The sequence below is a fragment of the Fusarium tjaetaba genome (genome assembly GCF_013396195.1).
Source record: "Fusarium tjaetaba strain NRRL 66243 chromosome Unknown NRRL66243_c0000109, whole genome shotgun sequence".
Classification (NCBI taxonomy): domain Eukaryota; kingdom Fungi; phylum Ascomycota; class Sordariomycetes; order Hypocreales; family Nectriaceae; genus Fusarium; species Fusarium tjaetaba.
Window position 1 is genome coordinate 334,203 of NW_023501305.1, and position 24,739 is coordinate 358,941.

The 24,739-nt window shown below is 47.2% G+C and overlaps 9 protein-coding genes across 9 annotated transcripts; 3 read left to right on the forward strand and 6 right to left on the reverse strand.

Annotated features, from left to right (window-relative positions):
• Positions 1 to 26: 26 nt before the first annotated feature.
• FTJAE_5726 (WSC domain protein) lies at positions 27 to 3,556 on the reverse strand (the record flags this gene model as incomplete). The annotated part of the gene is made up of 4 exons (XM_037352264.1): positions 27 to 131; positions 181 to 2,189; positions 2,236 to 3,395; positions 3,444 to 3,556. The coding sequence occupies 4 exons, from the start codon at positions 3,554 to 3,556 to the stop codon at positions 27 to 29; spliced, it is 3,387 nt and encodes a 1,128-aa protein (XP_037207219.1).
• Positions 3,557 to 5,760: 2,204 nt separating this feature from the next.
• Positions 5,761 to 9,260, reverse strand: FTJAE_5727 (helicase-like transcription factor; the record flags this gene model as incomplete). Its single annotated transcript, XM_037352265.1, has 10 exons — positions 5,761 to 5,829; positions 5,876 to 6,026; positions 6,075 to 6,260; positions 6,304 to 7,204; positions 7,258 to 7,454; positions 7,498 to 7,531; positions 7,579 to 7,910; positions 7,964 to 8,580; positions 8,641 to 8,965; positions 9,016 to 9,260. 10 exons carry the CDS (start codon positions 9,258 to 9,260, stop codon positions 5,761 to 5,763), a joined length of 3,057 nt encoding a protein of 1,018 aa, XP_037207220.1.
• Positions 9,261 to 9,768: 508 nt separating this feature from the next.
• FTJAE_5728 (early growth response 1-B) lies at positions 9,769 to 13,080 on the forward strand (the record flags this gene model as incomplete). Its single annotated transcript, XM_037352266.1, has 9 exons — positions 9,769 to 10,044; positions 10,095 to 10,293; positions 10,343 to 10,459; positions 10,508 to 10,798; positions 10,844 to 11,479; positions 11,536 to 11,647; positions 11,692 to 11,901; positions 12,095 to 12,822; positions 13,070 to 13,080. The coding sequence occupies 9 exons, from the start codon at positions 9,769 to 9,771 to the stop codon at positions 13,078 to 13,080; spliced, it is 2,580 nt and encodes an 859-aa protein (XP_037207221.1).
• Positions 13,081 to 13,307: 227 nt separating this feature from the next.
• FTJAE_5729 (TOL) lies at positions 13,308 to 15,577 on the reverse strand (the record flags this gene model as incomplete). The annotated part of the gene is made up of 4 exons (XM_037352267.1): positions 13,308 to 14,591; positions 14,918 to 15,258; positions 15,320 to 15,403; positions 15,553 to 15,577. 4 exons carry the CDS (start codon positions 15,575 to 15,577, stop codon positions 13,308 to 13,310), a joined length of 1,734 nt encoding a protein of 577 aa, XP_037207222.1.
• A 1,072-nt stretch (positions 15,578 to 16,649) lies between these two features.
• Positions 16,650 to 18,342, forward strand: FTJAE_5730 (acriflavine sensitivity control acr-2; the record flags this gene model as incomplete). The annotated part of the gene is made up of 5 exons (XM_037352269.1): positions 16,650 to 16,689; positions 16,812 to 16,911; positions 16,965 to 17,242; positions 17,289 to 17,760; positions 17,817 to 18,342. 5 exons carry the CDS (start codon positions 16,650 to 16,652, stop codon positions 18,340 to 18,342), a joined length of 1,416 nt encoding a protein of 471 aa, XP_037207223.1.
• Positions 18,343 to 18,686: 344 nt separating this feature from the next.
• FTJAE_5731 (structural toxin) lies at positions 18,687 to 18,974 on the reverse strand (the record flags this gene model as incomplete). The annotated part of the gene is made up of 1 exon (XM_037352270.1): positions 18,687 to 18,974. The coding sequence occupies one exon, from the start codon at positions 18,972 to 18,974 to the stop codon at positions 18,687 to 18,689; it is 288 nt and encodes a 95-aa protein (XP_037207224.1).
• Positions 18,975 to 19,250: 276 nt separating this feature from the next.
• FTJAE_5732 (uncharacterized protein) lies at positions 19,251 to 20,114 on the reverse strand (the record flags this gene model as incomplete). The annotated part of the gene is made up of 1 exon (XM_037352271.1): positions 19,251 to 20,114. The coding sequence occupies one exon, from the start codon at positions 20,112 to 20,114 to the stop codon at positions 19,251 to 19,253; it is 864 nt and encodes a 287-aa protein (XP_037207225.1).
• Positions 20,115 to 22,168: 2,054 nt separating this feature from the next.
• Positions 22,169 to 22,485, forward strand: FTJAE_5733 (uncharacterized protein; the record flags this gene model as incomplete). The annotated part of the gene is made up of 2 exons (XM_037352272.1): positions 22,169 to 22,188; positions 22,239 to 22,485. The coding sequence occupies 2 exons, from the start codon at positions 22,169 to 22,171 to the stop codon at positions 22,483 to 22,485; spliced, it is 267 nt and encodes an 88-aa protein (XP_037207226.1).
• Positions 22,486 to 22,499: 14 nt separating this feature from the next.
• Positions 22,500 to 24,500, reverse strand: FTJAE_5734 (uncharacterized protein; the record flags this gene model as incomplete). The annotated part of the gene is made up of 1 exon (XM_037352273.1): positions 22,500 to 24,500. One exon carries the CDS (start codon positions 24,498 to 24,500, stop codon positions 22,500 to 22,502), a length of 2,001 nt encoding a protein of 666 aa, XP_037207227.1.
• Between the last annotated feature and the right edge of the window lie 239 nt (positions 24,501 to 24,739).

Genomic DNA, 24,739 nt, shown 5'->3' on the forward strand with positions numbered 1-24,739 from the left:
GCTCGAGTTGCCTAGTCACGTCAGTACTAGGCAGACGCACCCAAGAATGAGACCTTACCGTTGCAGAGCATGGCACAATCAGTGATCGGAGCGGGCACTGATCCATCCGAGAAACTATTTCCGCAGTAGCACTAAGCTCGTCAGTACTTATTCATTCTCAAAGCCAAGGACTAAACTTACCTCCCCACCATACTCGACACCAGCATAAACGAAGTTCTCATTACTACAAGCCTGCACACAGTTCGCAACGGTTGGCGGATTATTCCCCCTCCCGTTGGTTAGTGCTCGAGCGTTGGTCGCCTCAGTGTAGCACCCAATGCTCGTGTAACCGCCAACACCAGGGTTGACAGATGGTCCTTGAGGTGTCGCAACGCTGGCACTGCTACTTGTAGTGACACTCGCATACGACCCGTCCCACTGAAGAGTATCAGCGAAAAGACTGATGTAAGCTCCACTGCCATCAATGCCATTTCCACCGCAGATCTGGTTCAGACTACCTGCACAGTCGAAGTTGCAGTTCTTATCGTCGACTTTCTGTGTGGGGATCTTGTTGCCTGCCCAGCATTCACTTCGGTATTGCGTTCCGCAAAACGCCAGACCTTCAGAACCACAGGCGTTGATGCACATCTCATTGGTGTTGGAGCTATTAGCATAAAGCTGGTTGGAGAGCTGACGGCCGGGATTGTTCTCCTTGAAGCACCCGACGTATTGGTACCGTCCTTGGCCGTTGGGCAGAAGAGGAGCTGCTTGCTCAGAGACGGCGTTGCAGAAGAATTGCACTGTGCGCTTTTCGAAAGACCATGTTGGATCGTTGGTGTTCATAGTCCACTGGGCGGTGCCGTTGTATGACGGGAGGTTCCATTGGCTTTTGGGGACGGTGCAGGTCAACGTTGCTGTTTGACTTTGACCTGGAGCGATGAGTGTTCCTTCAGCGAGATCAATCTGGTTTGCGGATTTGATGATGCCTGGAACACCGAAGGGTGGTTTAGAGACCGTGAGACCAAGCTTGACACCACCGGGAGCAGCGGTGTTTGAGACGCGGAATTTGAGAGAGCGAGATGTGTTTTCTGTGACGTTTCCGAAGGTGAAGGGGTTGTTGGGATCGTACTTGACCCAGCCGCTTCCATCTGGTGTTTGGAACTCGAGAAGAGCGGTTGGAGGATCGCCAGCGGCAGCAGACAAAGACACAGTAGCATTGCCTCCGGTAGTGACGAACTTGACCCAAGCTGTGTAATTGCCAGTAACAGAAGTGTCGGGCTTGACAGAGATGGCAGTGTCGTTTCCTCCAGGGACTGTGCTTGGGATACCAGTCAATGTGAACTGCCCAACGGTGAGACTACCTGTGCCTGACCAGGTGGTGAATGGCCCGGAGGAAGAAGTATTGGAGTACAGAACTGAAGAGACCTGCAGATCGCTAGATCCATCGTTGCCGATAAGAACGCTCTGAGCTTCAGCTTGTGTGCCGGTGACGAGACCGGTGAACACAACAGACTTGGGACTGACATCCAACAAAGCATTCGAACTCTTGCCAACGCCCGTGAGCCTGACCTTGACAGACTTGCTGTACGATGCATCCGAAACACCTGACGTCGGAATATTGATGGTAGTGCCCAACCTCCCAACACTCTTGGGAACAAACTGCGCCGCGAATTGGAACGTATCCCCCGCAGACATTGACAACGGCAGACTCGGCGTCTGGCTGATGTTGTAATTCGTCCCATCCGCAAGCGCAACACCCGTAACGCTCAGATCAAAGCCTGCTGTACAATTAACGAGCTGCACACCACTCCCCTGAAAGTCCACAGTCCCAAAGTCAATCGAACTTGTGCAATTAAGCGGAAACTTATTCGTCGACCCCAGACCGTAAAAGTATCCCACCGTCGTGCCGATATACGCCATACCATCACCAAACACAGGTCTGCTGAACTTGGTGATCCCCACGATGGTGAAGTTTCGAATGACGTTGAGGTACCCGTTTTGAGGGACGGCGTCGTAGATCTTGAAGTTTGTGTTTTGGACGTCGGATACCCATAGGAGACCTGTGCCTTCTTGGTTGTTTAGGGATGTTGTTGTGCCGTGGCTTACGCCGAGGATGTAGGCGTTGTTGGTGGGTGAGTCGGCGACTTTGGTGAAATAGGGTGTGTTGTTGAGACAGGAGAATTTGAAGACGTGCGTTGGGTATTGAATCACTAAAACAGTCAGTACGAATCGCAGAGGTAGAGTTGGGGTGCGTACCGTTGATGTAGATGTAGCCTCCTTCGAGAGGATAAACACCAGCACCAGCATACACAGAATTCTCATTCTGAAAAGTCTGGATAACTCTATCCTTCGAGTTAGGACCATTGCGATAACCACCAAGATCATCAAAATTAAGCCAATAAGTCTTGCCAGACTTGCCCGTAACAATCCCCATCCTCTTGACATCACCACACGAGAATTGACTCGGCAGAATCTCAAGCGGACTCGTCCCCAGATCCTTATCCGCCCCATCAAGCTCCTGCTTCTCAAACGGCATGAAGAAATCCACAATCGAGAGTGTACCGTCGCTGTTGATGGACATGTGAACGGCCGCTTGTTCCATCGCAGTCGGGGGCGTGAAGCCATTAACAGGAATGGTGGACAGTTGAGAAGCGTACCCGTTTCCTGTGGCGAAGAACATTGATCCTGCGTCGTCGGAGGCAAGTCCACCGCCGGATTGCCATATTCCTGCGCCGGAGATGTTGTTGCTTACGCCGAGACCCTCGGATGCCCAGTGTTCGACGATTTGGCCGGTGGTTTTGTCCCAGCCCATTATCCAGCCTGTGAAGTTGTACTGTACACAGTGTGATGCGAAGCCGGCGTAGACATATTGTCCTGTGTGAAGCAGTCCGGGTCGTTGGTGATGAATACCACCGGTGAACATCCTCTCTGGATTGTTCCTCGCAATCGTTCCCTCGAGATCAACGGGGAAGTTTTGTCTCTCTGAAAGATCGTTTACGTTGATAGCATGGATCTTGTACCTTCCCGCCGCTCTGCCTTGGGGAACCTGACCCGCATTCTGATTAACATACGTCTTTGACGTTAAATACCACGTATCGGTATCAGGATCAATAACACCAGTCGCAGTGACGCCAACAGTAGGGTTGACATCAACACAACCGTCCAAATCAGCAGTAAGGAATGGAATGCCGATGTTGCGCGATGCAAGGATAACACCCGTCTTTGCATCAAGTTTATAAATATTATTCTGAGTCGTCGCGAGATAAACGTATTGCGTCGTCCCGCCTGAAGGAGTGTAGACGAGCGGTTGGGAGAAGATCTGTTCTGCGGCGCCGACGTATTTTCCTGGGAGGGCTGTTTTGAAGACAATGTCGAATTGGGGACTTCCTACTATTGCGGGATCCATGTTATGGTTACTGAGATGTCAGTTAGTCTAAGTGAGGGTGAGAAACTGGGGATGGTACGTTTGGTAGCCTGTTCGGGAGTTGTCGCCTCCCCAGGTGATGGTATCTGTCGATGCAAGACCGCATGTTAGGCCAACCAGGGCCGATAGAATGAACGTGAGTAGCAGCTTCATGTTGAAAGGAGTGATGAAGCGCAAAGAACGAGTGAATGAATGAATAACGATGTCAGAAACGCTCCCCTAGGGACGCTGCGCGATGGCAAGGCTCATTCTATATACCCTCTCCTCCACCACCACTCTTCCAAGGCCATCCCGAAGTCCAGATCTTCACTTCAAACGTCTTGGCTCGTTCACGCCGACATTTCGGATGACTTCACGGTTTGGCCATGCCGATGCGCCGTTAACCTTTCGGCAGGCCGTCCAGACAGATGATGGGACGTCGCGCCACGAGTCGAATGCATTCCAGGCATGATGCAAACTCTTACAATCAATGGTCTGTGGCTTTAAGATGTAGTGTTAGGGTGAAGCCACAGGGGAACGAGGCTGTTGGTGATGCCATTTCTGGTGCGTCTAGGCTATTTGCGGTGGTGGTTGTGGCGACAATGGCTTTGTTCCTGATCGCCGTGTGGGGAATGGTGCCTTTCCATATCCGATTGTACTAGACCCTGAGATGGATCGGCCTGGAAGGAGTGTCGAGATTCGAGGTGTCTGGAATGTTGGAGGTTCTAGTGTTTTGCTACAATGTTAGCGGCCTTGTGCCTGACCGAGCAGTGTACAGTACTGCATTAATGCACTCCATCCTGTTCACAAAATGGGGTCCATGCATGTTGAAGGTGTTTGGGGCACCCACCTCGTCCTACTCTCAACCAGTTTCCCGGGATCTCTTCACTGCAATTTTAGCACTCTCAGGGGTCCGTTAGTGACTAAACACACAAAACGTACCGATTTGCAGGCTGCTTGTGCTCTGCCGAAAGAGTCATCATGCAGTTATGAATTGCTCGAGGGTGTTTCTCATGCGAAATTGGGAGATGTGCTCAAAGGGCAGCTTTTAGAGGTTTCGAATTTTTATAGAGTTGTCAAAAGCCGTTTATTAGGATCAGGTCAAGTGCCGCTGTCTGATGGGTCTTGCAAAGGTAAGTTCGTCCTTCACTGCAATTTTAGTCAAGCCTAACCCGTCTTTGTCTCGGCTAATAAATCGCGATTGGCTTATCTCATTCGGGGCACCTCGCTCTCGATCTTGCACCGGAGCCCGCGAATAAGTACTTTCACTGCATTTTTAACCCATCCCAAAGCCTTCCTTTCCTGATCAGTTGAGACAAGCGCGAATTTAATTGAGAGCTTGGCTAAGGCTTCAACATTGTCCAGTTCACCCCACGTCCCTGTAGCCCCGACTGCGAAAATTACAAACATGAACGTTTCACTGCGTTTGCTAACTTGTCGCGAGATGATATAATAGGAAGTAACCGTGCTTATTTTGCCGGTGTTCCGCCTGAATTATCTAGCTGTATCTCTCTCTAGTGATATTCATCAGGACAATTTATCGTGTTTCATCAACAGCGACACTTCATATCCAGCGACTAATCCAGGTTTCAGGTAACTTATAATAGTGAGGTAGAATCTAAAAGATTTGCAACTGGGTCTGCATAAAGCGTCTCAGTCAGCGCGCTCGCCGTCTGACCTTTTACTCGTTAGCAAATTTATCAACCTACAAAGGTGAACTTATTTGTATGTTTAGTGAAAGCTGGGCTGTTATTTAGGTGATATTCTTATACTCATACTCCTTTGCATTAAACTATCTCCTTTCTTTTTTTCTTTTGCGTATATTTATTACATATGAATAACTAACTATCTCTACCGCGCATTGAGCTGCTAGCTGATAATTAATTCACCACGATCTTGTTCTTATTCCATAGAATCACGGTTGGTCGAAGGCCCGCCTCGATATCTCGTAATTTTTCGGGCCTCAAATAAGCCAGCCTATAGTCAACACGTTCACTGCAATTTTAAAACATCTCGACACCCCCGGTCCCATGGGTGTCAGTAGAGTGTGGTAGTAGAACCAATGTGCTTCACACCTAGCCCCCGCATCTCCTTCAATTTGGCCAGGGTATCCCCTGTACTGTGCGCTTGCATCTCATCAAGATTGTGCCAGCACCAATTTCTTCACTGCAATTTTAACACGCTCTGGAACCATTACAGTCCAGGGTCCACGACGCTTTGAATGTCAGCTGGCCTGTAACAGTCCGATTATAGAAGACTTGGATATCTGCAATTTCTTTTCGTCTTATATAACCAATAATTTTGTTTAAGAAACAAGTATTGTCAATTTTAGAAAGGAAAAAAGAACCCTTCCTCAGGTCATCATATATACCATATATCTAATCGATCACTTCTTCAAAACCCAGTGCTGCAATATGCTTCTTGTACTCCTGTTGTTTCCGTATGTCCTGAACCTGTTAGTCATGCTCCATATCTACCAATCAAACTTCGTACCTCTTCCACGGTGTTGTTGATGATATATCTTGTCACTCGAACTTCACTCTGTTGCCCGAGGCGAATGGCTCTCGAAATCGCTTGGCTCTCGACGCTGGGATTCCATTGTAGCTCTGCGATGAAGATTCGGTTTGCACAAGTCAAATTCAGTCTGTAATCATATCAGTCTACCAATACAACTAGAAGGAAGAAAACCTACCCAAATGCCCCGGTTCCTGTCGTCATGATGAGAACAGGCGTCTCATCCTCGTTCTCAAATTTGAGGAGCGTCGCCTGTCGTTGGTGCAACGGGCTTTCACCGTCGAGTTGAAGGTATGGAATCTTAGCCTGTTCCAAGTGTCTCGATATCAAATACAGCGTCCGCGTCCAGCAGGAGAATATAATACTGCTTCTTGTTAGAAGAAACGGGATTTTTAGGATTGACATACCTTTTTGTGGTCCAGAGATCTTTCTGCACATCCTCAACCAGAGTTTGTATTTTTGTTGAAAGGCCTTGTTCATTGAAGTAGCTCCCGTGGTCATCCTTTGCTGCTGCTGTCTTTCGCCGCTTTCGTGGTCTGTCGCTGTGTCCCAAAGTTCCCTCATCTCTAGAAATAGAAGGTTTTTTGTACCATCTAACGCAGATCGGACAACGATTTCGATTTTCGGGCAGGGACATGCTCGACTCTTCAATGCACTTCGAACATAGAACATGTGAGCATTCGTCGTCAAACATTCCTTTCGTCAAGTCGCATCCCAACACGGGCATTGGCTGCTCACATCCCACGCAGGTGATTTCGCCGAATTGACCGGCTGTTCCAACTATTGCCTCTCGTTCTTCCATGAGGCTTCTCCGATGCCATGAGAAGAGCTTCTGATACGTTCCGTGGTTACAGACTATTCGAAGCTGGAGCCACATTTGAAACATGCCGAACTGGGAGCTTTTTTTGACCTCACCGAGGCGATGCTCCATGTTGCGTAGAATGACAGCCTTTGTTTTGTCGTACTGGTCCCTCTCTTGCGGACTGAACTCTAGATGTCGAACAAACTGCCGCGTTCTGGGCAAGTGCAAGACCTCTCTCGTTCGACGTAAGCACAATGCTTGGAGGAGCATGACTAGGCGATTCTTTACGAGCTCAGGGTCATCGAATGAGTTGTCAAATGGTGTTTCTATCCACTTCCTAAAGTCTGATGCCTTGTCGAATGGTTCAGCGCGAATGAAGCGGAACAGCGAGCCTATGTCAGCAAGCTTGTTTTGGATGGGTGTTCCAGAAAGACACCATCGAGAGTTGGCATGGAGATATTCGCATGCCTGGAAGAACTTTGTGGATGGACGGCGGATAACATGGGCTAAAGGCCTCACAGTAAGCTTTCTGGATAAGCGCTGCAGATTTGCTACTCACCTTCGTCAAGGACTATCCGATACCAACCCAACTTGTACAACGGCGAAGTCTTCCCTTTCCCTATCAGGTACTCAGCAGTAAGTGTGTGATATGTTGTCACTACAATATCAGAGTCCTCAATGACGGAAAGCTCCCCTGGAGTCTTCGGTCTGTTCTCACCATGGTACTTGACCACTTTGAAGCCTGTCTGCAGGTGCCTGTACAACGTCAGAAACTACCTCTAATGAGTCTTTTACTTACTTTCTAACCTCATTTTCCCACTCATCGACCAGTACTATCTACCGTTAGCATTAAAGGGGTCGTTGTCGAGGAGAAACTCACAAGCTGCTGAGACCACAATGAGAGTAGAACGAGAGAACTTGAGAGACCTCTTGCTCTTGTGCTCTGCATTTTTGCCCTCCGCCCACTCTTTGCCCTTGTCCAGAGTCTTCATAATCAAAGCTAGGATAGAAAGCGACTTTCCCATTCCCATGTCATCAGCAAGAATGCCGCCACCCCTCTCATCGGGCCGTATATCTTTGCGTCTCTTGGTTATTCTGTGTCGATATTGAAACCTTCCGTTCTCATGTTGGATCTCTTCCCAAAGCCTGTACTTTTCGTTTATATGCCCAGACTCTCTCTCGAGCATGAAACCTAGTGCTTCCTTCTGATGTCTATATCTTTGTTAGTGCTACAGCTAAGTGGCTGGTGAGTTCTGATAGATCACCTTAAAAGCTGACGGGTGACTCTCTCGCCACCTTCAACCATCTCAATTTCGCGGTTGTTCTCGACTGTCTTGTAAACTTCATCTACCATCTTCCGAAGTTGATCCTCCTTGCTCATTCTTTTCTGGACGCCATCAGTAGTAGCATGTTGCGTATCCTGAACTTCATCGGCTGCAGTATCTTGGATGCTAATACTTAGGAAGTGCGGATTCTCGTAAGTGATACCATGTCTTCCGTGGCTAGACCTCTGAAGCCACAGCTTTGCATTCGAGAGCATTTTGCCAATATCCAAAGCTTTAGATCGTAGACCATAGATATTGATATCAACTTTGACCCTAGCGTCGGCGGGTTTGTTTGCGCGACTTATGACTTCTCTCAGGTCACATTTCAGGGCCAATGGTTGAATATCGACTGACGGCTGGGTCATCAGGAACAAGAGAGTCTGACCTGCCGCTGAAGGTAGATGGCCGAAGTGCTTCTCTTCACCAGGAAAACAAAGCATTAGTTGGCTCTGGTACTCCGTTGGTGTGAAATATTGATAAGCTGAGCCTTCTGTTGCCAGTCGTTCATCTATGAACGACATGTCATCAGGTACCAGTTTCACTTCCATGTTGTGGAGCTATGATAAATGAGTATTCACTATGGATTTTCAAATGTAATTCAAGGTGTATGTGCTTACCATGCCATAATGAACGACAATGTCGTCTTCTCCGGGCAATGTTATAGGTGTTTCATTTGACCGACTTGGCGCAGAAAGTTCTTGTGTCATAGCTGACCCTTCACGAGAGCTTTCGATAGGCAATTGAAGGAATTGGAAGTTTTCGAGTGTAGCAGACGTATCCGAGGGGGCGTTTTCTTCTTCGTCGGGCCGAGGCGCTATTTGAATATCGTTCATGTCCAACTCGATGTCAAAATTCACCATTCCAAGTTGTGGATCAACGTCCCAGTCGTTGTTTTGAGTATGGTAGTGTGCAAGGGCACCATTTTGAGGAAATAGAGGATCGCTATTTTCCTTCTTTAGCCTTAGTTTGGATTGATACATAAAGCTACCTACACTAGAGTGTTTACAAGACTGAACTGGAGGTTGTCGCCAGCCTCAGTGATGTCTCCATTTAGAGCACACCAAGAGGCTTGTGACGTCTCATCAACCGACTCATTGATGCCGAATTCCTGAAGACTAGGCACATCGCCCATGTAATGATCTTCGTCCTGGTCTACTCCTAGCCAGTTGCTGAAAGAGTGAGACACATGGTGTTTGTCGTCGTCTACGGGATTGAGGAGATCCCGCAAGTCAGCCATATTGTCGATATCATGAATTCTTCGAATGCAATGGAAATCTTCTGGCTGTGAGCCACGCGTTGTTGAAGTATGAGAGCTTTGGTAGCCAAGTTCTGGCTGACACACGGAAAATACAAGAATCAGGCTGTGCAAGCGCGTGTCTTATGCAGGAGATCCCTGGAGTCGGTGACCCAACGTCGAATCAGAACCTCTATTTTCAGCCAACTGCAGGTCGCTTGGCCTATAAGGCAGGCCCGAATCATCATATTGTTCGCTCTGCGTTGATGTTACCCAGCGATTGGATAGAAACGCTTGAAAATCCAACACCGCCATTAAAGGCTTTCGGCAAGGCGATTTTGAGGCTCTCCTCACTGCAGCTGAATTGCCTCTCCAGCCCTTCACCGCCAGCTGGTCTTGTGAAGCCGATTAATTTCTAGTCAATATCGGCTACCCCATCCTTCTCATTACCACAGTGGTCTATGAATTATCGCCAAGGGCCTTAGCCAGTATCACTCAATTGCTCATCACGATGGACCGGCTTCATGAATTGGCTGAAGGCTTCAGAAGATCTCTAAAACCCCACCATGAAGAAGAGTTTGGAAACACGACTATGGAGGACATGCTAAAGGAGATCAATGATATTCAATTGTTAAGAGACCGAACCAACAGCATGATGGATATGAATCGACTGCGAATGTTCCTTGACGGTCTGAAAGAACTCGAGAAAATACTTTTACAACTCGAGTTCCCTGGCACGAAAGGCGTAATGTCAATCGTCTGGGGCTCGGTGAGGTTTTTCCTCAGGGTAACCATTGGCCTTTTGTTCATGCATGAGGCTCGGCTAAAGGTTTGCAGAGTACCAACACTACCGATAGGGCATTTGACGGACTACTCAATGTTTATGGACTCCTCGGAGCCCAACTCTTACCCTTGACCAAGTTCGAGGAATTCTTCCGAAGATTTCCGTTGGCCATAGAGTGTATCGCCAATATCTATCAGGATATCCAGCGATTCCATTCTGCAGCATACAGGCTTTTCTCACTTACAGCGACGCGTAAGATATTCTTTCCAGAGTCAAATCTCACGCCGCTGACTTATCGAAGTATGGCAGCGTCTCCAGAAGTCTGTGTGGGATGACGCAAGTGACTTCTTTTCAAGTCTATCCGATTCTCTAGGTTCACACGCCAAGTTTATCAAAGAACGCAGTTTTTCTACAGAAGGTAAGTCTCCAAGTAACAGTAGCTCCAGAGAAAATACTAAATCCAAAGACTATCGCGCCCTTCATGCGGCCTTCCAGCAGTATTCGTATGGCCTTCAGTCAGATTGGAAGAAGTTCGAGGCCGATGAGAAGGCCAGACGTCGTGGAAGGAAAATCGAAGTCACTGAGTGGATTGCTTCTTCCGTGAAGATGCCACGGTTACAAGAGGAGTTTCGTGATATGGCGATCTGCCCTAGGAGTGGTCGCTGGCTTTTCCGAAACTACAGCGAGATCTCGGAGTGGATGGGCGAGGACGACCCTCCTCACTCAGCCATATGGCTACACGGGAACGTGGGATATGGTAAGTATTCCCATAAGATCTTCAATAAGATGCTGATAAATCTAGGTAAAACGGTACTTGCATCGCTGATAGTCGACGAACTGAAATCGTCTAAACTTCAGAGTACGATGCCATCTTTTCCAGAGGACAGTAAAACATGTTACTTTTACTGCCAAGAAGACGACATTGAACACAGGAACCATCTTGATATCTTAAAGGGTATACTCCTGCAGATGGTAGAGGCCGAGGATTATATAGTCCCATATTGCTACCAGGAAAAGGCCACAAGTGGAGGTCCTATCCTGATAGATGCGAAGCTGGCTCAAAAGCTCATCAAGACGTTTATCGAGTTCTCTGCAAGACACTACATTGTGATAGATGGGGTGGATGAATGTCACGGAGCCGAAATTCAACAAACTGCCAAGTTCTTCAAGGATCTAGTGTCGGTATATGACACGCAAATCAGATTGGGGCACCTGAGGGTTCTTTTCATCGGCCGAGAAACAACAGATACCAAGAAACACATATCCGGAGATGATTGCTTCGGCATATTGCTTAGGCCCGAGGACAACCACGATGATATTAGAGCTTTTGTACAGGAGAAACTTCCAGAGTTCTCAAAGTCAAGTCGCGGTATTGGTTTCAGTCTTTCTGAAGCTGATAAATCAGATGTTGAGCGGATAATATGCCGACAAAGTCAAGGTTCATACTAATGAACAACACAATAGTGGAGGTTTAAGGCTGACATAACCATTTAGACTCCTTTCTCTACGCACATCTGGCTATAGAATTCCTTTTAAAGCAAGATACCAAAGGTGACTTGATAACCTTGCTGAGACATGGAATGCTACCAACAAAGCTTAGAGACATGTAAGTCCTCGACTCTAGCACTTGACTTCAACTCACCTTTCTAGGTACGAAAGATTGCTCGACTCGGTTAAGAATAGTCTCATGGCACAAGCAGGAGGTCCCGCAAGGTGGAAGAGATCAAAGCTACTATTTGGATGGCTCATCTGTGCCAAAAGACCACTTAGATGGCACGAGATGCAGGCAATCTTATGCTTTGATCCCGAAAAGCTTCAGATCGACTTCGAGAACAACATGCTACGACAGGATATGGAGAAGTATCTCGGATCCATTGTTCATGTCCTTGACGGGGGCTATATTCGACTAATTCATTCAACTGCACGCAGGCCAGTATTCATTAACAATCAGTGATTGCAAGTGACTGACCCTTAGGGATTTCAGATATATCATAGAGAACAGACATATCAGTGAGAAGCAGGTTCAGTGCCAGCTGACGACTATTTGCCTCAGATACTTGACCCTCCCATGCTTCATCCATAACACCAACTACCCGGCACACCAAAGAAGCGAACATGCCAAATTGGGTTGGTTCTCTTTCCAGGATTACGCGTGTGCTCATTGGCTATATCATACCGACACTTTGATCAGAGAGTGTAGTGAAGTCTTCACAACCGAGACTTTTCAAAGCGTCGCCGAAGACTTCGCATCTGCGTTGAAGCAATTTGTCAATATTCATCGCGCGGACTTGAGTACCACCAAACACGCTGAATTGGTTGAAGAGCATATAGAGAAATTCGTGAACTTGGAACTCTACGAAGACCTTTACTTGCTGTGGAACCACATATACACTCACCAGCGAGGTGATTATGCAACACGAAACACTGTTGGCGTTAAACAGATTGAAAATGGACTTAAAGATAATAGAAAGAAGCTGGAGATTTTCAGACCCGACGAAAAGGCTGGTGATGAGGATACCATCGGGGACTATTATGGCTTGAACCTCTACAAGTGTCATCGCACATTGTGTCGCTTCTTCTATGTCGGCTATAACAACAAACGCGACCGACATGACCACGGAAGGCGACACGAGAGGCCTTTTCAATGCCCCGTCTCCTGCAATGCTGCCCCTCTTGGTTTTGCAAGCAACAAGGATAGGGACCGACACGTCAACATCTACCATCCGGAACTCAGCGAAGGACCCGCCATCTTTGAGGTTTTGAGCCGCCGACAGATCCCAGGTAAATTCGTTTGCAATATGGATGGGTGTAACAAGACATTCACGAGGAAAGAAAACCTAAAGGATCACGCACGGAGTCACTCCGGGGAGAGGCCTTTCGCTTGCACCACTTGCGGGAAAGCTTTTGCCAGAGTTGGTGACTGCCGAAGGCATGAGAAGATACACGCAAGGAGAGGATAGACTGGTGGTATAGAGGCGGGGAGAATAGGTCTTAAGTTCCGCATGGTAATATACGCTATGGGGCAAAGATCTCGACTGAGAACGATACCTATTTATACCGTAATTCCTGAGCTAGCGCCTTTGTGAAGTAGTCAAGCTGGACATACTAAATTTTACCATGCCTATATAAGTACTCTCATCACTAAGGAAAACGGTATCCGATTTTCTTACGTTTTCTGCAGTATAAATTCCGATGAAAAACGAGACGTTGGTAATTGGACCCAAGTTAGAAACGCCAGGTAGATACAACATACTTGAAAAGCTGGCCTACTTTTCCTTCGGCTCAAGATCAACACTCTGGTACTTGACATCAGTCCAGACTGTCATATCATAAAACAAGGCTAAGCCGACTCTTCTATAACTTCCACTAGCCGTTTTGAGCACCATCAGAGCTATACCGGGTTGACGATGAGTATAGCTGATGGGCTTACCCAGGAGAAGATACTCGCACTTTCTCCCTGCAAGTTCAACTTTTGAAGCTGACTTCACAAGATCCAGCATTGGAGACACCGTGTTCCGCTTAGAAGGGCTTATTTCGTGGAACTGGAGTATCCGGCAGTATAGCCTGACCTTGGCTGCAGTGAGAATCTCGATCTTGGCGTCCTCGATGTCCATCGTGGCTGGGAATCCAACAGTGCCATCGACTGAAACCCAAGACCAACTAGGAGCCCTCTTGGTGTGTCTTTCACAGGCTCTTGCTTTATGTGGCTTGCACCATGCCAGAAGTTGAATAAACCATCGTTCCCAATGGCCGTAAATATGAGAGTCTCGCCAGACCTTTTGTAGCTCGGTTGTTATACCCGTGACCGCTGGTAATCTATCCTCGGGGTCTTTCAGTTGTCTCTCCGTATACTGAGATAAGATGGTCTGCCAGAGATAGAGTTTCTCTGAATCATGTGTCCCGAAGGACGGCTCACCCTCCTCATCGAAAGAAGTCCACGGCAGTGACTCAAGACGCTGCTGGTATACTATACCCTCATTATCTCCTGTGACGCTCTGTAGTTCAGTTTCCTGGCACTGCCATAGGAGTTGGTAGTCTGAGAATATGAGCATGCGGGACGACAGCATATACTCCTGAAGCGTCCATCCCCTTTTGTCAAGAGGATGGTGTGGCTGATATGGCTTTTCGGACAGATGGATAGTCCCAGTACGCCCATCCGTCATCGGTATCTCGAACTCTCTGTACGGCAGATACGTTGGATCCTTGAAAGGTAAGCTTCCCAAGAATCCTTCAGATGCGTTTTTGGCAGTCCCGGCAGCTAGCGTGATTGCAGCGTTCTTATATGTCATCGCCATCTTGATGATTTCTCTTGTCTTGTCTTCTGAACAGTCTTGAATGATGCACAGTCTATCCACCCAGAGATAAGTAAAGCCTAGCTCTCGCGTCACGCGTATTGCGTCTTGAACAGATTGTTCCAGCTCTTCGAGTTTGATTTCTTGCACTAGATCTTGCTCGTTGTTCAAGCGTAGTTCTGATAGTCGACTTTGCTTGTTCGGGTCTGGTTCACCCCAGCAGTAGCTCAGGGCGAGATAAGATCCTCGAGTTTCTGTCTGATTGATTTGTAGCTGTGCAGTCTGATCGCTGACTTTTATTACGCGCGTAGGAAGGACGATGTCTCTCGAGTATCGGCATTTTTGATGGCCCTGATCCGGTGCATCTGTTCTCATACAAGTCTCTATCAATAATTTAGCTGATGAATAAACTTCCGGACTCGAAACATCTCTGTGTAGTGGCCGTCGTCTGATCAAGGTGGAGAGGGGGTCATCTGAGAAGATATGTTAGAGTAAGAAGAAGCTTAGAAGAGGGCAGATCCCAAACCTTCTTTCACAAATGGATAGAGCAGGATACGTCCATTTATGCCATTCACTCGACCAACCAAGGCGTTCATATCCGAGCTTTCGTCTCCTGGGTTCAATTTCAAGTCCCAGAAACGTAGGAGTCCATCATCCTTCCAGAGATGCGCTCCAAATTCATTCAGACCAACTTCCAGAATGAACCTGCACAGGTCACAGTTTTGTGACCACCAGATACCCTTTCGGGTTCTATGAACGAAGCCAGAAGATGAGTTCAGATCCTGTAGCGCTTGTTGGGAAAACAAGCGTGTACAAGCATCGCATCGCCGTTCGTATCGTCCTACCTGCGCTCTTTTGCGTGGTGGTGGGCTATCGCCAGGCCACTCCATTGTCTGGGTCAGATTGTGAGTTTCCGATATGCACACTGTAGAGTTCGTATATTAAGTTCAGTCGACCGGGATGATTACTATGTAACGAGCGACAACGTTGGGCATCAGGATCGGGCAAATGAACGGCTTCCAGAAGAAAGTTCACAAGGCCAGAGCGACTCAGCGTTGCTCCCTTGAGGCCTATGTAATTGGTTTAATAGAAGTGGGGCTTGAAAAGTCGGCGGGGCGCGACATGCCGCTGTGTGTTAAAAATGCAGTGAAGAACATGGGGAACGGACAGCGAGACACAACGGTGAGCCTGCATCTTGACGAGTGTTTCTGATGATGACCTACGATGGGGACTGGGGCAGCCATTTTATCCCTTAGGGAAAGTATTTAGAGTTCTCTTTATGCATCAGATATGATTATTATTAGATAGGCTTATAAAGCTTATCTTAGGTAGTTATATTAGGTAGATAATATATTACCTAGATTGACTTTAATAAGAGTGTTATTTTAAGTTGGTAGTCCCTACTTGTATAGCTAATGGCTTACATTATGCGCCTTACACACGAGACAGGACGCCGGAGAGTGCGAGTGGGGCTCATGTTAGGTCGGATCCCCGGTGTTGCACGGTGAAAACCTATTCGTTTACAACTGCTGCGGAAATGGGGCTCTGAATGCAGTGGATGTCGAGATGCGCTAAAAATGCAGTGAAGGGACTCTTTACATGGGTTTATTAGCCAATGGAGTCCGGGGGCTGAATGGGGAATATCAAAGGCCGAGCACTGATCCTATCATTCTAGGAGCCAAGTATGCTAAAGTGTCTGATAATAAGCTATGCTGGAGATCTTCTGTCGTTTAAATTATAGACTTTGGGTCGTTTGACTAGAAAGAGCTTTCAGGACCTTGCATACCTAGTGTAACAGGGATGATGACCTGTAAAGATATTACGGTAGGGATCCCTAGGATTTAGATTTTTAGACACGAAGATTCAATTATTAACAGAACAAGTAGAAGGACGAAGAATAAAGTCTTCAATCTAATATAGAAATTATAGTTGAATGTAAGTTCCAGTATCATCATGATACCTGAAAGGTATTCGAGTACTTTTGAAGGTAGCCGAGCGTGTTAAAATTGAAGTGAAAACATCACTAAGAACGGGCGCAGTTTATGCTCTCATTTTACCCTCTTGTTCTGGTTTAGCACATTTCCCAACCTGGATTAGCGTTTCTAGAGCCAACTCCAGCCGATGCCCCGCAACGTCGGCCATAGATTCCCGGGTCCTCATCGACTTGATGCTTGCAAAATTCTAAAGACAGAGGAATTTTCCCCTTGATTCTTCCCCAGCCACGCAAGTACCAGCTGTTATCTCCCCTGAAATACCGAGTTTCAGGCGCCGAGCGTCGATCAGCTTAGCTCATCTCGGCTCTATCCGATGCCTGCGATGCCGCCCAAGAAACGTGCATACGTACCAAAGACAAAGGGTCAGTACAGCCTCAGTTCTTCTTGGCAGTGCCTAACAGGTGATTAGGCTGTCACGAATGCTCAAAGCGACGCATTCATTGTGATAGGAATGAACCGAGCTGTAATAAGTGTACTTCCAGAGGCTTGAATTGCAGTGGCCTTGGTATTCGACATCGATTCAACAAGGGAGTTGCTGCGCGAGGAAAGTGGGCTGGCAAGACTATCGACAGGGTTTATGAAGAGTATGCACAATCTTATCTTCATGTATCGAAGTGAGATACTGACTTCATCGCAGGAATGAATGGAAGGTTTCTTCAACCGATAAAGACGCATCAGCATCGTCGGCATCAAGTTCAACCGCAGATACAAACCTGGAAACCACGGAATCTCATCATGATGACAACGATGATCAACAAGACGACGATATCGAGTATATCACATCGGATACTGGAACCTATGACCTTGCGCTAGCAAATTCCCAATCACCCGCAGACCGCGAGGTTTTCATGACACTCTTTTTAAAAGGAGTTCCAGATAACATGCCCGCGTGGAAGAGAAATCTATTCATGACTTGTAAGTCCAGTCTTCACTCCATTGCTCAAGGTACTTACACTCCTAGTCTCACGCTGCATATCAACGGAGATGGTAGCCATAGACGGCCTTCACAATGACTGGCGCCACCTCCTTCTTCCCCTAGCTCAACAAGACGAACTGGTCATGGATGCCGTCCTCACTGTCTCGTCCTTTCACTTCCACATCAACAAACTCAATAATGATTTCAAGAAGAACCAGAAGCAGTACTCTGCCTTCGGAACAAATACATACGATACTTACGTCCCGGATCCATATCACCTTTTGGGTCGAACGCTTAAAGGCCTACGACAACGTCAGGAACTCATATGCAACAACCAAACTACCCAACACTCGGTGCTCATCAGCCTTTTGCTACTGATGACTTCTGTGCTCGTCACTGGAGGCTCAGACTTCCCTGTCCTTCTCCGAATGCTGGAGTCAGCGCTGGACGCTATTGGAGGAAAGGAGGGCCTTGGTACGGGTATCTTGGCAGGTTTTATCATGCGTGAGCTTCACAAGTGAGTACACGCAATTTATCCTGAGCCGAATGATGGGTATTCTAACAAGATAATAGGATCCGAGTTTATGCTGCCCCGCATCTTGGGGAAGAAACAGGTCTCCAGATGATCTCGTCCCAAGCCCGAACCGACCAACTCTTCGGCTGTCTCAACCACTGCCTCCAACTCTACCCAGAACACACACCACTCTTCTCCCAAGTCACAAGTCTCGTCTACCAAGCTCGAGATATCTATCTCCAACAAGTCCTCTCCGACCATACCTCCAACTTCTTCGACCTAGATCCCATACCCACCAATCCCGAGTCGGTAGCACGTGTGCAGCGCTTCATCGAAGCCCTCGAACAATTTCCCGAGACTTCTCCCGTAGCTCATATGTTGGTCTGGACGACATTTGTGGCGGCGTCGGATGCGCAGCTTGAGGAGCACAAGGTCTATTTTGAAAATGTTTTGAGAAGACACCATGCGAGGAGTGGATTTGGGAATTTGTTAAAGGGTATTGAGGCGTTGAAGAGGATGTGGAGTAGAAAGCCTGGGGAGAGATGGACGACTCTTTTACCGCAGACAAAGGTTCTTGTTGCTTGAAATGGAAAGATTGAGACCACGTAAAATGGCGATTGGAAGACTTGGTTTTTGATAATACCCTAATTTCAGAGTCTCCAGTTTGATATAATTTAAGTCACAGTCGCTAAGACGATAAATATTACTGCTCCCAATGAAAGACCTGACTCATTTCCTCTGTGAGTCGTGAATGATCGAATCTCGTTAAATCCGAAAACACCATTCATGAATTCGCTTTACCGCCTCGACTTCCGCTGAACATAGATGTCTCCGTTAAAAGTCCTCCACTCGATAGACCTGATACGGACATTCCTCATACGGATGCGCTCTAATATATCAGTTATGATCCTCTCCATAAACGCCTAAACTCACTCTTTCAACGCCGCAACAGCCTTCCGCACCGTCTCCTCCCCAACAATCAACGTCTCAACCCTAACCTCCGGCGTCTCCTCCAACTCCCCAACCTTGCCAATAGCCGGATTCGCCGCATCTCCCGGCCTAAACTGTCCAATCCCCGACGTCTGCCACGCGCACTCAGTGTACCCGCCAGGACCGGGATAGCGGCCCGCGCCGGCTTTGAAAATTGCGGCTTTGCATGCGGAGGCGCTGGCGGGTGGGACGTAGAAGACGAGGCTGAAACGGCGTAGTGATGCCATGGTGTTGCGAGATGTTCCGGGACCGGGAAGAAAAGTTGCTTCTGGTGATGGTTCGAGAATGTTTGGTGAGTGGGGTTCGGTTGAGGATGATGTGTATCATGTGACGCTGTGAAACGGAAAATAATCTCGCAGGCTGATCTGATATCTGCATCTCGGACACCGCCGATGTGAGATATTACACGAAAACATTGACGTCAGAACCGGAACTGTTGCCGGTCAACATCAAACACTCTCAATACCACACCGGAAGATAGAATAAGAATTATGATATTATCTCTATGAAAGGACTTTTGAGCTGCTTTCGTCCATTAGAGCAGACCACGCAATTTCCACCTCGTTTGGAATGCCAATAGGTGACTTGGCCTTGATAACTCCACCTTGCTCGCCGATGATCCGGTCTAGAAAACGATCCATAGACCAAAGTTCCCTTCGGCCATCTTTCTCGGGTTGCGCCTTTTCTTGTTGGATCTCTCTTGTTTGCTTTAGCCGTGGCCAGCAAGAAATCTGGACAGAAACGTTCTCGTAGACTTTTTCAAATGAAGACATTGTCCGGCTACTCATGGCTGGGTCCTGTACAACAACCATAGATCTTGGGGTGTGAATGCCGTTCTCTTCCAGAACCACTTTTGCCTCTGATGCATCTGCTCCGCAGTTGTTTGAACGATCGGAGACGATGATCCGAAAGCCATGATTTTGGCTTCCAGTTTCGTTGATCTTGAGCTTGTAGAATCGCTCTGCCATGACCCTCAACAGCTCGCCTTCAGGCTTGCCGTTTATCGTGTCAAATATCGTGCAATATTTCTTGCTCGCTCTGCAAGCGTCGTAAACAAATGGTGTACAAGGTCCAATGCCTCCGCATAACACCAGTACTGTGTTTTGTCTTTCCCCGTATTCCCTCTGCCGTTGCACCGCCCACTCAAAGACGGCTTCGGGAATAGCTAGGATCGCTGATGCGCAAAGAACGATGACATCAGTTGATTGATCTTCAGAATCTGATTTGCCCTCTCCGATATGTCGCAGCGACTGGAGATATGAGTCGAGTTCCTTGGCGCTGTAAATCTGCTGTAAGGCTAGGAATCGTGAGATGATATCCGCCGAGTCGGACCACTCATTTGGCGTGTCAGTTGTTCTAGAAGGCATTATAATGAATCGAAGGTAATAGGAGGAATATCATACCAGACCGAGTAGACCTGAGAGGGATCGGGGAGGTTGATATATCTCGGTGTGTAATAGCCCGATTGTTTAGCCTCCATCTCCGCCTAGAAACTCAACGCCAGATTTCCCCGCCCCAGTACCCATTAAAAGCGAGCTAATAGATGAACTCTAATAATAGTATTAGCCAGTGGGAAAATTCCATTTACACATAATTCAGGCACTAATCTTATCACTGCGGGAGTTACTAACACGAACCGTACGTAACGTGGATCCTCCAGGCCTATTTAGGAATACCACAAACATGGACACCTCAACGTTACGTCAAATGATTCATTTTTGGGCACTCTGTAGTAATCAGATTATCAGTCATCGCTAAACCTCTTCAATAATGATGGCTTTTTACTTTGCCATGTTTCGGCAGCTTGTGATAGCAAGTAGACCAACTTTCATGACTTCGTAGGCAGGTTAACACCGCTAAGATGATCGGTAGGACTTGGAGAAAGAATCAATCTTCATGAAATAGAACAGTTTAAATTTGTGTGTGAGCATTGAAGGCAATGGCTACTATCAATTTCAGTCAGTATTACTAACGAAAACTATCATAACAGTTGTGTAACTACCTCTAAAGTTAGTACTCCCTCAAGCCAAAGGAGAGGAGACTCACGTTGCTCCAGCTACAGCCAACTCAACCGTCTTGGCATTCGTCAACAGAGACATGCAACAAACAAATGCAGCTGTCGATAATATCATGATGGCCAATCTAGCCGGTTGGCTACCAATCATATTGCAAATGACCACTGGCGCCAGTAGTAAAAACACAATAAGTGGGCTCAAGATCGCTCGAGCTACTCTCATCGTCGATGAACGAGAGAAGATTTCAACGTGAGGATCGTTGGAAATATTCTCAGAACTCTGGAGTCGTATTAGTCTGGCACAGTTGATACGGGATCTGCTTACCTTGCTAAATCGACGGACAATCTTATCGCAGACATTTCTTTCTAGCCATGCTACGATCCCGTCTTCTCTGGGACATAGAGATAGTAGATCATCGCTGTTGTTGAGGAACCTTCTTTCGCCTCTGGCAATGCAGCTATTCCCGGATAGCCACCGCTGGAGACTAGAGACATACTTCTCATGAGGTGACTCATACTTCAGTGATCGCTGAGTTCCATCGAGAAGCTCGTCTTTGTCAAGTTAGCTATTTGATTCATTGAGGGATCAAGCGATACTAGTACCGTAGGCTGAAAGAGCAGAACGTAGTTTGGTGGTTACAGCAGATCGGTCTGGGTTCCTATCATCACGGCGAGATGCCAAGAACAGAGGACTCTTTTCCGTCTTATCTATATGATTTAATTGTTCTTCAAGCTCGACTATCTCATCTTGAGTGAGAAGTAAGAGGCGCGTTCGAAGATCTGAGAAACGCCGGTATATCTGAAAGGAACTATGTCCGGCCATCAAGGCGGAGAATCGTGGGTATCCTTTTCGGCGGTCTTCAACTAGAGTGATAGCTGTCAGACATGATACTTCAATGAAGCAATTATGTATCAGCACATTAAAAAAAAAAAAAAACTTACTGGTAATTCTTTCATTATTGCTACCCACGGCCGATGCTTGGCTTTTGTGAGGTTTTAGGCTGAAAGCTCCTGGGACCCGCCAGGAAGAAGCCCATGTCAATACCGACCTAGCAAATGTCGGCCTGATTGTGATCTCCGAAGAGCCTTGTTCGATATCATTAGTCATTCTATATCAATATTCGAAATACATGAATTTTTCACGTAACGTGTTGATATATCTTATCAATGTTTATAGAAATGCATTTATAGCCGCTGATTGATGCCTGATCACACCCTGGATTACCTGACTGCAGCGACGTGCAGCGCTTTGTGTCAGCCCACATGCAGCAAAGTATTCATCGCCTCACTTCCAAGACGTACCTATCCATCATTGGTATAAAGCTTCCGCCCTATCTGCAACTGTCTTGCAATTTCACCACTTTCACAAACTCAGCCACATTGCGACATGCCATTTTGTAGTTGAAAATGAGCGCCAACGACGATTCGTAGGTTGTTTCTCCAAAAATGTTGAGAATACCCGCTAACAAAAAGAAAGCCCAAATGACACTAGTTTTGTTGTCTCTGATAACAAAAGACCAGGGGTCAACGCATACGGCGTCAACTACAAGTTCTCCCCTGGCGATAAGGTCTATATCATTGATGCTGGAGGAAAGGCAGGCCCATACAAAGTAGAATCTGCCGACGGCGGGAAATACGTTTTATGTGATGACTACGGTATCACTGCAAATGGTGGGCAGTCGTATCTGGAAGATGAGCTTGAGCTATACGATCCTTTTGCGTAAACACGCGCAAAGATCTACAGATATGTACGAATTAGATAATTCCGCGTGGTCCATTCACACTTCTCATCGCCTCTGTTGCCCGGAAGATCGCCATTTAGTCCCTGCAATAAACAATCCAAGGGGTCTGCCGCCTCTCGATTTCTTCCGTGCTGAAGTTTTGGAAGAACCATACCCGGAAACACGAATGGTCGACTAGTAATAAACAATTTGACTATATATTCAGTGCCAGATAATCCTTGGTCAGAAGCCCGCTTTGGTACTGTCATCGTGAAAGGGAGTTCCTGGGTTCCTGACTCTTTGTGACCCTTTGGCTTTATCGTGAGGTATGCATCCTCTCCGCTCTCAGACATCAGGTTACGAATCTCCCAGAATTCAGTAAACAGGTATACACCCAGATACAAGGTTCTGTTTGAGAGATTCTTCATTATTATGCTCAGAGTTTGTTCATGCTTGATGTGAAAAGACCCGTCAGGACTTGGACGTTCTGAGTAGTGTAAGGAGAAAGATCTTTCTAGGGCAGAACTTGAAATTCTATTCTCGAGGCCTTCAAAGAACTTGAACCTAGATATGTGATCCAAAGCATCGAAAAGAGGGCCACTGCTTTTGGGATCGTATGGGACCTTGGCCACAACACACGCATGCTTGGCCGTAAGGTCTCTGATCTCATAATCTTTCAGCGTTCTCTTGACGACATATGATACTGGTGTTTTCATTCTGTCAGTTGTGGATTTGTGGCATAATCCAAGGTAAGTAGTTGCTGATGCTGCTTGGATGAGAGCCGCGCAGACACTCTTGTCCAAGTCAAGGCAAATTTGAATCTTTCGGCGTGAAAACGATGTTAAGAGAGTGGCCTCCCACGTTGAACCTCTTGCGATGCCAGCTTTGTTTACCGGGTCGACGGTCTCCATCTTGGATGAGAGGCAGTCGACTTCGTAGACTCTACTCCGGACTGAATCTCTATCCCTCGGGTTTGTGCTTCTGTCAAAAGGCGCCAAAGCATATTCATCATTCTTGTGAACTCCATGAGCTTGTCCCGCATGGAGAATAAGACAGCCATCTTCCATGCTCCGATGCATTGATACCGTAGGGGCAACGACCTGCCTAATGTCGTCTGAGAAGTCTCCAAAAAATGCAAACCCACGACGACCATAGAGCATTGGAGTCTGGTCTGGAAGCCGGGCATGGAATTGTGCTCGAAGATGCTGATGAAGCATCTCGTTAGACACTTTTGTGCCGCGTCTTGACAACAGAACGAGTGAGTTTATGAGAAAATAGGTCAACGCTCCGCTTGTAGCTCCGCCTTCAAACTTTAACTCTGAGGCAACTTCGTGAGGGCCGCAAGCGGTAATAATCGTATATCCTTGAGGATCCAGAAGCCTTGAGAAAGTAACCACTCCATCTCTCAGTTCCTCTGGGTCGGTGTCCCCAAAAGGATTGTCGAATGAAGTATCGAAGTCTGTATGGTGCTCTGTGTATCGGATATTGCCAACATCTGGTCTATCATCGCGAAGTACACTTCCCGAAAAGCAACAATCGAGAACAAGAGTCACAGTGAGACCCTTCTCTATCATCTTGTTGATTGCGCTTCGTAGGACGGTTCCATACAAGTACTCGGTCTCAAGGGTCAGGGGGTTGACAAGTTCGAGCGCAATTGCACCGTCCATCGCCCGACAAGAGCCATGACCAGAATAATGGATATATACATGGTCATTTTGTTTGGAAGTCTTGAGAACTTTCTTTAAAGCTGAAACCACATTGTCGAGTGTCGGTAATTGATCAAAGCTTTCAGCCGACTTGAGAGGACTGTCCTTTGATTTGGTGGCTGTCAGACGTGTTGTATTTACTGCGAATGGTCTTGACTCAAGGTACTTTTCCATGGACTGGATATCATTAACGGCTCCTTGTAGTGACCTATCTGAGACACGAGCCTCGGAGTCTTTGCTCTTTCTTGAGATAGTCACGCCGACTCCAATAAGGATGGCCCATCGTGTAGGGTCTGAGCCGGGAGGATCCATTGAGATTGGGCAACCAAAGACTTTGTGATTGCTGGTTCAACGATCAAAGAATGCGTTTTTAGTTTGAAAATTTATGCCAGAAAACGTAGGAAGCCTCATTCTGAGTCTGTGATTTCAAGTCACATCTGCACCCCCGTATCTCAGTGCAGTTGGGCTGCGCATTGCCTTGTTTGTCATTTCAACTCCTGCAGGTTGTTCGATATTTAGGCAGCAATCTGACAGCTGAAATGGACGACTTC